General features: G+C 44.4%; 1 protein-coding gene and 1 pseudogene across 1 annotated transcript; both read left to right on the top strand.

The window, feature by feature from the left end:
* Positions 1-4,906: 4,906 nt before the first annotated feature.
* On the top strand, positions 4,907-7,300 carry Casp14 (caspase 14). The gene is made up of 6 exons (XM_026390114.1): positions 4,907-4,945; positions 5,716-5,865; positions 5,964-6,189; positions 6,343-6,459; positions 6,607-6,710; positions 7,196-7,300. Exons 1-6 carry the CDS (start codon positions 4,907-4,909, stop codon positions 7,298-7,300), a joined length of 741 nt encoding a protein of 246 aa, XP_026245899.1.
* Positions 7,301-10,197: 2,897 nt separating this feature from the next.
* On the top strand, positions 10,198-11,008 carry LOC113183712 (ribonucleoside-diphosphate reductase subunit M2-like; annotated as a pseudogene).
* The last annotated feature ends 2,696 nt before the right edge of the window (positions 11,009-13,704 follow it).

The following is a 13,704-nucleotide window of genomic DNA, read 5'->3' as shown; positions in this document are numbered from 1 at the left end:
GTTGCATTCTGTTTTGTTTTGTTTCATTTTGAGACAATCCGGGTGCTGGACATTTTCTAGCACCATGGCATACACCTCCCATTTCAAATTTCTTATTCCAAAATCTGATCTTCTCAGATGACCAGATCCTATAAACATATTTTGAAAAATGAAGTTTCAAAGAGCAACATGGTGGCAGAAACCCAGGTTGGCTAAAATGTTTGACCCCAGGTAAGGGTGGAATTGAGTACAATGTATTTCAGAGTTTCTCTGTTTTCACTTCTCTTCCAATGAAAAATGTGTACTTTTCGCACCATTGCAGAATTAAGTGATGTCATGTCTCCCAAACGCTGAAGATGATTCCACACCTTCCCAGGCCTGTTGCTCTATCCCCAGGTAGGTAGTCAGACCCTACCTGGGTGATTATAAGGAGATTCAGAGCGCGTGTTGTGACAAGAAGCTCTGTGTTTCCCTTACACAGCCCAACAGTGCCCCGTGTCTCCTCCTGCACAGAAAAATTATGGAAGGGGTACAGTCTGTAATTAATACTTGTTAGGGACAGTGAGGTACTTTGCAAGATCTGTGAGTGCTGTTGGTGACAGGGAAAATGGAAAAGGAGAAGGAAGGGAAGGAGAGGATAACATGAGATTGTAATCTCCACAAAGATGAAAGTGTGTCCATTTTATTTGCCAACGTTGGCTCAACATCTGACACAACGTTTGATAAATATTGTTGAATAAATTCAGTAAAGGAGAATTTAAATTCAGTGGCAGTGTTACTTGTCATGGAGAAAAACTGGAAACACCTGAAATGTCCATTAGCAGAGAAATGACTAAACAAATTACTATACATTCAGTCTATGAGATAATGTGAATTTTATAAAACATGAAGTAGCTCATGGTAGATAGATATGATATGTCATATTGCAGATAGAGAGATAGTCATACAGACAGATGGAATGATAGATGACAGATGGATCTCTATCAAACAATAGATAGATGGGTAATGAATGGATAGATGGATAAATGATAGATTAGATAGACAGGTAGGTAGGTAAGTAAGTAGGTAGGTAGGGCTGGGGATGTGGCTCAAGCGGTAGCGCGCTCGCCTGGCATGTGTGCGGCCCGGGTTCGATCCTCAGCACCACATACCAACAAAGATGTTGTGTCTGCCGAGAACTAAAAAATAAATATTAAAAATTCTCTCTCTCTCTCTCTCTCTCTCTCTCTCTCTCTCTCACTCTCTCCTCTCTCACTCTCTCTTTAAAAAAAAAGAATATACTATCTGATTCCATTTGTATGATATACCAAAAGCAGGAAGAAATGGTCCATAGCATCCTTGATTAGGATGATTTTTGGAGGTGGCAGCAGCAAGGTAGTTGCCAAAAGGAAACGGAAGAAGAAATTCAGGGACACAGGGCTGGTCACTTTGTTTCCCTTGGGCAGGTGCTGGCTGCATGGATGTATTGAGTTGTGAAACTTCATCAGCATTCGTATACTTTTACACATGTAGGTTTTTCTCCCGTGAAAAGTTTTTAAAAGAACACCAACTTATGGAAGGGGTATTGATTCATAAGTGCTGCCATGGGAAGATGACGCAGGCATAAAATTAGGTGCGTAAAACGGTAACACAACAATACTGTAGATGAGCCCACATATAAACTAACAGTTAAATATGTGTAAGTCAAGGCAGACATGGGAACTGAAGGTGGATTCCTTACATTTGTTCCTGGGTAACCTCAAAGCAAATGAAAGAATTGGAGGGACAAAAAATGGTCCAGTTGTGCTGTCTTGTTTGACTATTCCACCCCTAGGAATGGAATAAAAAGTTGTTCATGAGTTCACATAAAAAGTTGTATATGTATAACACCATCATTCAAATGCCCAAAAGAGAGAAACAACCCACATGCCAAGAACAAATGCATGGGTAAACAAAATGAAGTATACCCATGTGACCGAATAGTATTCAGCCATAAAAAAGGAAATGAAGTACTGATATCTGCTATACTGCAGAACCCTGCAGATATTGTGCTATGAAAAAAAAAGCCAAACACATAGAATAATGATTACAGATTACATACACTGTTATGTCATTCCTAGGAAACATCCAGAACAGGGACATCCATAGAGGCAGAAAGTAGATTAGCAGTTGCCTGGGACTGGGATGTATGAAGGAAGTGGAGCCCATAGCTAAAAGAGTACAGGGTTTTTGTTTTGAGGTGATGAGAATGTCCTAAAACAAACTGTGGTGAGGACACCCTGCACCACTCTGTAAATCTACTAAAGCCATTGGAATGGACACTTTCAGTAGGTGATCTGTAAAGTGTGTGAATTATATCTCATTGAAGCTATTGACATAAAATAAAATGGCGAGAAAGAACAGGGGAGGGAGGCCACAAAGCAGAGGAGACAGGGGCTGAGGTATCAGCTAAGGCAGCTGGACAGGACCCTCCTGGATATGAACGCCAACCGTGCCCGTCAACTGGTTAGGCGATGTGGAACAGTCATTGGATTTCACCACCATGAGCTTCAGGTTCCCCACCTGCAAAATGGAGCAGCAATGCCAATCAACAATGCTCCTGAGGAGTGATGAGATAATAAACAAGTACAGTCAGTGCTGGCTTCCCAGTTCACGGTGGAATGGATGGGTTGTCTTGGTGGAAATGCTGGATGGTAACAAGATGAGCTAAACCTGTGGTCGGGTGGAGGGTCTTGTGGCTGGGCTGGCCCAAAAACCACTGGCTAATTTAGATGCTCCATCTCAGCCACCTTAGCCAGGGGGTGTCAGCTAAGCCCTGCGATCATTCATCCACGGGCGTCTGACTCTATTTCCACACCAAGGCTGTGCCAAGGGCGTGTCCCCTAGTCATGAGGTTTCCCGACTGACGGAAAATTCGCTGGCAATAAAGGGCCAGATGATTGTGCTGCACGAATCACAGGCCTCTCGGGAGAAACCCAGGAAGGCCCCACACCGGTCAGCCCCCTCTCCAAGACTGGCAGTGGGCCTGACTCCTTCTTGGTGCCAGCAGCTAGGAGAGTGACAAGACTGAGCCTGGCTTAAGGAGCAACTACTTCTGCAGCTGGTAAGTGACTGGCAGCTACCAGCTCCTCCGTCTCTCGCACACGGTCCCCCTCTCGGTGCCAGCAGAACTGGAGAGACTGCCACCCATCCATCTAGCCAGGCTTGCTTTCCGTTGTTCTTTTGTTTATTAGCTGTTCTCCCTGACACCACCTCTGTACCACACAGCTGGTGGAGACAGAAATAAAGATGTCAGGCTTTCAATCTGGAAACTGACTGACTGATTCATCCATGAGGTTAAGAATTGAAAATACTGCTCTTTTATGTTCATGTCACTCTTTGTCCTATTAAAGACAAATTAATATTATTTAATATTGCGTATAAAATGTGTGATCATACACTTGTAAAATTATTTTTCTACCTGTAAATGCCTCTGCAATCTATATATGCGTGACCATAAAGAGATGATTAAAGTGATATTGAACAGATGTTTAAAAAAAGTAAAAATAGGCAGAACTGTGGGAATCTAGAGAGGGGAGCGGCCATGTACAAAAAGTTAATAGAGGTCATGAAACCTGCTTTATTTGGCCACTGCTGCCAAGCACCTAGCACTCTTCCCAAGTCCTTCCTTTTCAAGTGGGAAAAGTGAGTCTCAGAGAAGAGAGCGAGATGGTTAAGGTCTCGCAGCTGGGAGAGACCAAGCTCCTGGGTCTGGTTTATCTGGTTCTAGAGCTGTACTCCTTCTGCTTCCTCCTTCACAACATTCACCTCCTTTTTCTCACAGCACCTGCTCTGTGTGTGTGTGTGTGTATGTGTAGAGAAAAAGAGAGATTTAATGTTCATTTCTGTCACAGATTAAAGCTACAGAAGGGCAAGAAGAATGTCTGTCATGTATAGTGTGTTCCCAGTGCTTAACATACAGCAGATACCCAAGAAATATGTGCTGGGTAGATGAATGAGTGCATTGCTGGAGAAGTGGCTGGCTGGCTGGACAGATGGGTGGATGGGTGGGTGGATGGATGGATGGTTAGTGGGTAATGGGTGGCAGGTAGGTGAATTGATGACTGGAAGGGTGAGCAGATGGGTGGGTGGATGGAAGAGTAAATGGAAAGATGCATGGGTAGACAAGTTGGATGAAGGCATGGAGAGATAAATAAAAGGATGGGTGCATGAATGGATAAGGAAGGCATGTCAGACATGATGCTGTCCAAATCACGGGGAAAGGGTCGTGACAGGTAAAGAAGTTGTCCAGGCTGAGGAAGAAGTATAAACAAAGTCAAGGCAATGGGTCACCCAAGAGTATGACACAAGTCTTTCCTTTCAGCCAGTGAGAAAAACAGAGAGGAAAATGGAGACATTGACAGATGTTCAATCTCAAAATAGAGAGAAGGAGATATACTGACCTCTTCAGATTAGAGACCCACCAAGACAGTTTCAAAATAGTATTCCTCACCTTGATTAAATTCTTATTTTAAACCCAACCGTGAAGCACCTAGTGATTGATGCCTCCCCAGTCAGATATCTACCGAATAGAAAAGAGGAGAATATGCTCCTCCATCCAGGACCTGCCAAGGAGAAGTCTAGCCCATCACGGGATAAGTATCCTGAAAGACAGACAGGGAAGGTCCAGAGGGATGGCATTTGGGGTGGGCTTACAGGTTTTCCAAGGACTCCATGGATAAAAGACTCCACCAGACTGTCCCTCTATAGAGGAAATACACCATGGTCTGTCATCTCTTGTCTAGGTCTGACCAGGTACTGAGTCTTCAGCACTGGGGTCCTATTCATTCTCAAAAATCCAGATAGACAAACCAATCTGCCCCCTGATTCCTACTGTCTTCCTTTGGAGACCTTTAACCTACCTTCTCTTGACCCCAGGATCAGCAAGGGTGACGAGAGTTGAACACAGATGGAAGAGGAAATGATCGATCCTCGGCCTTTGGAGGAGGTGAGATGGATTCAACAGGGCGACAGGGAGGGAAGAGAGGAACTCATTGTTTCCTGAAGAGCACAAGAATGAAAAAATAATTATGACTTGGGCTCAGAGCTAGAAGGTTCTTTGTGATCTTCCAGATGACAACAAAAGGACTCTGGGATGGAACCCAAATTGGAGGGAGAGGGAAGAAACGTAGGTATTGCTGTCTCCAAAGATCACATTCTTATCACTATGGTCCTCAGTGTCCTGCTTCTCTTCTTAAAAGACCCCAATAGTCTTCCTCACACAGAATCAGGTAGAATCTCAGAATGAGCTTCAGAAATTCCCAGACCTCTACACTGAGGAAGTCATGAAGGAATGCTCACCACACTCTTGTGAAGGATGGGGACAGAGATAAAGCCACTAATGTGACAACTGGATGGGACCTTAAAAATTCTACACACACACTTATCTGCATCGGGAAACCAAGGTTCAGAGAAGAGCAGTGACTTATCCAAGGAGTCTTGTTAAGGCAGAGCCAGAACCCAGTTGGACTGACAGATTTGGGAGATAAAAATAAGAGATGTCTGGCTGAATCTGAACTTCATGTCAACAACCAAAAAACACTGGAGTATAATTCTATCTCAAGCAGTATTTGAGATATACTAAAATCTTATTTGTTTTTTTTATTTGATTTGTCACTAGGCACCGTCTATTTTTCCTGGCCACCCTAACTCTTTTGAATACATCTCCTGCTTCTCCTTGACCTCTTTGCCCTTGATTTTTGTCATCTCTTGGACCAGGAGGCATATGACATGTCAGGCGCCCGTCTGGCCCTGACACTGTGTGTCACCAAAGCCCGGGAAGGTTCGGAAGTAGACATAAGTGCCCTGGAACACATGTTCAAGCAGCTGAGATTTGAGAATACCACGAAGAGAGATCCCACTGCCCAGGTACTGGGCTGCCAACTCCAGGCCAAGAGAGAAGCGGGGTGGACCAGGTGGGTGAGCTCTGGGGGCCTATCTGAACCCGTCCATTTCTGTCCCTCCAGCAATTCCAGGAAGAATTGAAAAATTTCCAGGATGTCATAGATAACTGGAAAGAACCCGTCAGCTGTGCCTTTGTGGTGCTCATGGCGCATGGAGAAGAAGGCCTCCTCAAGGGAGAAGATGGGGAGATGGTCAAGCTGGACGACCTCTTTGAGACCTTGAACAACAAGAACTGCCGGGCCTTAAGAGGCAAGCCTAAGGTTTACATCGTGCAGGCCTGTCGAGGAGGTAAGGACAGGTCGAGAACCCAGTGTCCATGTTTGTAGTGCGGCCCCATACCAGGTCCAGAGCCCTAGCTAAGCCTGGCATGTGCTGAACTGTCCTGACTTACCCCTTTGCATCTGCCTCTCTAACCTTGACTCCTTCTCCTGGTGTTTTCAGAACACAGAGACCTCGGTGAAACAATAGGTGGCGATGACATGGTGATGGTCACCAAGGATGAGCCTCAAACCATCCCAACTTACACGGATATCCTCCATGTCTACTCCACAGTGGAGGGTATGCACTCCCAGCTGCCCAGAGTGGCCTCTGCTCCTCCCCCTGGCCCTGATCCCTGAGCCCCTCCCCCAGGGCCCGCCTATTCCAGGGTCCCCCGCACTCCCACCCCCAGAGCTTCCCCAAGCCCTCCTCTCTTAAATTCCCCAGGGTACCTCGCCTACAGACATGACGAGGATGGCTCTACCTTCATCCAAACCCTAACAGATGTGTTCTGCAACAGGAAAGGACCCATCCTGCAACTTCTGACAGAGGTAAGTTGGAACAAGATTATCTGGAACCCCCACTCAGGCTGAGCAGAGTGTAAGTGGAGGTCGCTGAGCTTCCCCCTGGTCTTTCTCCCTTTTCTCCATCTCCAAACCCAACACAGAAGCTAGGATGTCTGTCTTCCAGCAACAAATTTCCCCAGTGCAGGAACTCCCAAAGCCCACAGTATGTGAAATACAGATAAACATTTGTAAACAAACCATTCTTATTTAACCAATGTTTGGACAAAGTTTTCCCTTCTCATGGTGATGTGTTTTGTTGCAGATCAGAATGTAGATATAGATATAGAGACATAGCTATACCCATCCATGTAATGATTCCATAGAAACTATGGCATAGGAGGAGACAATGGAGGTCTGCCATCTTGGGACGTGGAGACCCATCTGCCCTGTTCCCTAACCTCCCCGTAAGCCCATTGCATCGGTTCCCCTAGGGACCCAGTCCCCCAAGCTGACCACACCTGTTGTTGCAGGTGACCAGGCGCATGGCAAAAGCAGAACTGGTTCAGGAAGGAACAGCGAGGAAAGTGAATCCTGAAATCCAAAGCACCCTCCGGAAACGACTCTATCTACAATAGAAGTAGAAAAAGCAGGGAGAAGCTCTCCTTCAGGTGCTCTCTCTCTCTTCAGAGGCAGCTCTCACCATTCCTTAAAATCTTCTCTTCCCAAGGCTAACTGGAACCCAATCCCTCTTTCATTACACCCCCTCATCCATGTTCTTCTTAGAGCAAGCCAACCTCAACTGAGCACGAGGCATGATGGTAACATTAGCATCACCTCTCTCAGGCTGGATTCTTTACTTCTATTAATGCAACCTCTGAGAGCATTCACTTATCCTACTTTCTGTTCTTGTGTTCAGCTGAGATCTTCTTCTTCCTATGAATCATATCCTTGGAAATTTAACTAGATAAAGCTCATATTTTCCACTGGCAAACATTGCTCGCTCACCACCTCCCACCCCAGTGACAATTTAGCTGGCTCCTTCATCTCACCTGGAACTATAATCTCCTTCTCAGTCCACATCCATTCCACCTCCCAGTGATTTACTCATAAACCCTGGGGTTTCTGTAAGCAAAAATTGCTCTTCCTCCTATACCCTGCTTCTGTGGCTAGCAAGTGGGTGTCAAGTTGGCCCCTTTCTCCTAATGTCTCTCCCTATAAGCACTGAACTCTTTCCAAGGAAATCCACCCATCCATCCTCACAACTCAACTTTCAATCACAGCTGATCCCCTAGTGTCATCCTGTTATTTCGAAGAACATATGATACAAGTGGAGAGAAGTTAAGTAATTAGTCAAAAGCCACACCACAAGACATAAACAGAGTCAAGGCCTGACTTCCAGCCCAGCCTCCTTTCCTTATCTGCCAAGTTTTGATCCATCAAAAATCGTTTCTAATTAGAACTGACAAAAAAAAATTTCTTTTCCTACCTTGGTGGTAGTTTTCTGAGAGACTTCTAGAAATTTTCAACAACCACCTGCCCAGGTCACCTCTGTGGAATTTCAGCACTGGGCTGTGCTGTCTTCCAAGTCTTTGGCCCTTGCTGTGGACACGTCCGCCATCTTGAAAACTTCTGACTAAAGATGAGTCTTTTCTTCCTGGTCCCTTCTCCAAACATTCCTTGGCCTCCGCACCCTCGGACCCCAGGTTGGGGGTTCCGTGTTTATCAATGACTCCTCTCTTCTTGCACCTGTCATATCCTGCCAGCCACCATGCCCAGCCTTGCCTGACTTTGGAACAGCCTACACATGTGCCTCAGCTGCTCTTCCTTGCAATCCTCCGAACTCCACCTCCATCCTCTCCTACCTTCATTTTTGCAACCATGGTCCTTCCTTGCCCCTCTGAGCCCATCCCTCCATCTCTCCTCCATACGACCCACAAGAATAATCCCTCTGGAAAGCTCTAGAAGATATGAGACCTATTATTTAGGGACCAAGAGCAAACCCCACATCCTGACTTCTCACAGCTTTGCAATCCCACCTGCCACCAGCACTCCCTCTAAGCTTCTGCTATCCCCATTCCCCCAAGCTAAGGGGCCCTCTCTCTCCCCTGGCCCTCTTTCCACTACCTCCCACCCCTATTTATTCCAGAAAGCCATTCCCTATAGTCTTTCTAGTTGATGCTCCCCTCTTACTCAGAATGAAACACTGGAAATTACAATTTCTAGAGGGCAGGAAAGAATCTTTGATTGGAATAATTAGTGTTCAATAAACAGCTGTCAAATCTTGCCAAAAAAAAATGTGTTGGAATCTTTGCTTTCTGTGTAAACTGTGAGGCTGAGGTAAAAGTAGTAATGGATTGATTTCTTTCTCTCATTGTCCAGCTGCCTCCTGGGTTGTGTCTATCATGGGCAGAATTAGGAGACTCACACCATCACTCACACTGTGTCTCTTACACAAGCAGATATGTTAGGAATTTGTAAAATTACAGACCATGCTTCTGAACTAAATGACTATATTTTACATGACTGTTCCATCTCCAAAATGTTCCCAAGGAGGTATCCAGACACAGAACTGTGCCTTGTTGAAACTATAAGGAAACTTGGAAATCAGCTAGTTGAAGGAACACAAATATTTAGCAAATGTATATCACTACTTTCATCCTGGTGCCCATGAGAGACATGACTAATCAATTACATCTCCTTTTCCCACTGAACTAAGATTTAGCCTCAAAGTTTTTCTCCTCTAAGTACCCAGGCAGCTGACACCCATCTATTCACATAGGCGTTTCATTCCTGATGATGAGATATTTTTAAAGGATTTTTTTTTTGGCATTCTGGTAATCAAACCCAGAGCCTTGAAGCATTTTATTACTGAGCTACATTCCCCAGCCCAGCATGTCATTCATGATCTAGTTGAGTCCCTTACTAAAGAGTGATTCTACAGGGTCATCTTCAGTGGTAGACACAGTGTTCCTCATCTGCGGCACAGCCACAACCATGGCAGTAGTTGGGGCTTTGTACATGGAACTGGCAGAGCAAGTGGCCAAAGCAGAGGTAGGCAAGTGCAGACCCCAGTATATCAAGGACGATGCACATGCCAAATCCTATGCACCCACCCATGTACAAAGCTGCAGGCTAAACATCCAATAATCTGGAGCCTCTGAATACCAGGCTCAGAACACTATGGCCCACTTGAAAACTCCAGTCTGCAGCCTTTTTTCCACAAATAAAGCTCTGTTGCCACACAGCCATGCTCATCCATCTGCATGCTGTCTGTGGCTGCTTCTGTCCAACAAGGGAGAGTGAAGTAGTTACAACAGGCAGCCTATGGCCTGCAAAGCTGAAAATATTTTCTATAGGGCCCTAATAAAAAAAGGTTTGACAACTATCCTTCCAGTAAATTCGAAGTGTCCATGAAAACCACAATTAAATAGAACCTCACCCCCATTAGGATGGCTATTACCAAAAACACAGGAGTGCTCTGGGGTCCCAGCTACCACGTTCTCTGCTCTCCACCTCTGCCACCACCACCACCATGCTCTGGATCTGCACACTGCTCGCCACCATCATGGGACAGCAGCAGCTGCACTGTCACCACTGAAGGAATTCAGCTTGGCCAACAGGAAAACAGGACCTGTGTCCTGGCCAGCTCTTCCAGGAGCCCACCAAGCCAAAAACTAAAGTCACTGCCCCCAGCATGAAGGATGAACCACTACTGAGAAGACCTCGCCATCACTATTACCACCACCCCACCCTGCCCCCACGTGGCCATCCTTCCTATTGAATACCATGATATGGGGCAGATGTATAAGAAAGCTGGGCTTCCTTTGGCACAGCCAAGGAGGTGGATATTCCCAAGGTCTTTTAGCACTGGGAAGCCCTGAAGCCCAAGGAGACAGATTTTTATATCACATTTGCAAGTAATGGCATAGTAAATGAAAAGTTGGCAGAAGGATTTAGCCAAGAAGTTCAAATTACAGAAGCCCACCATTGCTATCTATGGCTTCCAGATTGCCATGGCAAACATACATTCTGAAAGGTAGAGTCTCCTTCCTGACATTTCCATTAAAGATCCCAAAGAAAGAGAATTTCTCTTCAATACATTGATGCCTTGTATGAAGAAGAAAGCAGCCTGGGCCTTTCATTTGATGGAGAACAGGTGTAACCTTTGCCTCTGTAGAGGGAATCTCTCCTGCTTCTTTTGCATCCATATTCTGGCTCAAGAAACAGGACTGGTGCCTGACCTCACTTTTTCCAATAAACTTATTAGCAGAGGTGAGGGTTTACTGGACTTTGACAGCATGATGTTCAAACACCTGCTACACCAACAGTGGAAGCAGAAATAGGGAGATGTAGGTCAAAGGGTACAAAGAGGCAGATGCACAGGCAGAGCAAGGCTAGAGGATGCACATGAGGGCTGCCCTCCAGGATTTCCCACGTACCTAGGGTTTATGCTAAGAAAGAAGATTCCAGGTGATCTTGCCACAATAAAGGGGGGTAACTGTAAGATGATGAATAAGTTAATTGGGGTATCTGTGAGATGATGAATATATTAATATTTCTACTATAGCAACCTTTTTCTATATCTATATGTATATTAAATACTGTTTTACTCCTTAGATAGATCCAATAAGTTTTTAACTTCTAGTTTTGCTAAAGTTGGCCAGAGTTGGTCACCACCAAAAACTGTACCTCATCTAATAGTCTCCCCACCACTGAAATCCATGGCTTAGTTCTTCAAAACACCCCTCTTCTGAATAAGAGTTTTCTTTAATCACTCAATAAAGCAGCAGCTGGGGATGTAGCTCAGTAGTAAAGCACTTGAATAGCAAGCATAAGGCCCCGGATTTGATCCCCAGCAATGAAAAAAGAAAGTAAGGATTTGAAAGTTTAGCCTAGATATTTCTTATTGTGAATCAAGAACATTTTTCCCCCTTTGTGGTACCTGAAGGAACCTGAGGCCTCACACATGCTAGGCTAGCATCCACCACTGGTTTATAGGTTTTGCAGGACCTGTACATTGGGTGGAGGAAGAGTCCCTCTTTAAGAAAAATACAAAACACCTGTGCAGAATTAGTGCAGCCCCACAAACAAAATGGCCAGGGTTTCTCCCAGGACCTCGAGAGGGTCCTGGAAAGAAAGGGCCTTGCAGCTTAGCTGCATTCGTTTCTCTGAAAACCCACCTCTAACTGCTCTGCTCTCCAAGTCATTCCTGAAATGCAAATCAGGCATTTAAAAATGTGGATCTGGGCCCGGCTGGCAGAGTGCTTGACTGGTGTGCATGAGGCCCTGGGTTCCATTTCTAGCACTGGAAATAAAAAAGCTAAAATGCACATCTGACCTGCTAAGCATCCTCTTAAAATCTTTCATAATCTCCTGTTCTTTGGATAAGAAAAAAAAGTCTTAACTTCTAGGTCCCTACATGTTCTCCTCTCTTCCCCTTCACTTTTTCTGCCCCAGTCACTTTGGCCTTTTTCCCCATCACCCAAATAGGCTCTCTCCCACTTCAGAGCCCTCTACCAAGATCATTCCTCCCAATCATCTTTAGCCATCTTTTTTCCCCTTTGTGGTACTAGGGAAGGAACCCGACGCCTCACACCTGCTAGGCTAGCATCCACCACTGGGCTGCACCCTCAGCCTCCAACCACCTTTTTATCTGTCATATTACAGCTCAAATATCATTTCTTCAGATAAGACCAACGTTTATTTTTTGTTGATTTTTTTCTTCAGAACTAAAACCACACTTTAAAATTATACATTAATTTTATAAAACAAAGTGAATTCAGGGCTGGGGATATAGCTTAGTTGGTAGAGTGCTTGCCTCACATGCACAAGGCCCTGGGTTCAATCCCCTGCCACACACACACACACACACACACACACACACAAGAATTAAAATGGTAAAATATAAAAGTGAATAAAATAAAATTATGTTTTCTGTTTTGTGATTATTTAGAATCTGGTTCCTATACTTGATGGTTCCAAGACTAAACTTCTGTTTTCAGAAGCCAGTGGGCTTTGGGGTGTGGGGGTGTCATTTGTTACTGCAGCATAACCTATTCTGTGCTGACTAATACACCACCAGACAAGGTCGAAGTGAAGGAGGCAGTTTAAAAGTGCACATTATAATGGATAAATGGATAAAGAAAATGCAGTGTATACAAAAATTGTTTTATTCATCAATAAAGAAGAACAAAACTATGTTATTTGCAGCAAAATGGATGGAACTTGAGAGCATTATGTTAAACAAAATAAGACAAAATCAGAAAGTCAAGTGTCATGTTTTCTATCATATGTGGAAGCTAGGGAGGAAAAAGGAAAAGAAAGGTGGGAGGGGAATCTCATGAAAATGGAAGGCAGACCAGTAGAATAAAGTAAAGAGACCAGAGGGAAGAAGGAAGAGAAGGAAAGGGGAGATACTGGGGAATAATATAAACCAAAGTATATTATTATAGCGTGTATGTGCATGTATGACTAGGTAACAACAAATTGCACTATTACATATAATTGTAATGCACCAATGAAAAATATAGAAAAAAAACATTTTAAATGTACATATCATAATGAATGGCATGTTAAGGGTTCCTAGCAACCACAGAAGAAATGTACAGAATCCATGAGCTAAAAACAAGCCCACTTTCTATGAGTAATTTCTACTTCCTGGCATTCAAATTTTATCCACTACCAAAGAAGCACAGCCATTTACAAGTGCAGCATGGTCATGTCCTGGGCAACAGTTTATTCAGGGCTATATGAACCAGGCTGTGAGGCGGATTAAGAAAAGACAAACAGACACAAAAGTAGAGAAAAAGCCAGGACCCAGTGGATCAGCCAAACTCTGGTGGAAGAAGACTGACCACCGAAAGCTTGGCATATTTATTACATAGGTTTAAACATCAGAAGGCATTATTGTGAGAAATCTTCTTCAAGATAAACAGAGCTGAAGCTGAGGGTAAAAGAAGCCCAATTAGGGCTTATCAGCTTGTGTTTATAATTATCTTTCTCTGGGCAGCAGCTGTTTGAACCAACGTTATGAACTAAT

The sequence above is a fragment of the Urocitellus parryii genome, chromosome 3 (assembly GCF_045843805.1).
Source record: "Urocitellus parryii isolate mUroPar1 chromosome 3, mUroPar1.hap1, whole genome shotgun sequence".
NCBI classification, from domain to species: Eukaryota; Metazoa; Chordata; class Mammalia; order Rodentia; family Sciuridae; genus Urocitellus; species Urocitellus parryii.
The sequence above is the reverse complement of the archived record's forward strand: the minus strand, read 5'-3'. Positions and strand labels throughout refer to the sequence as shown.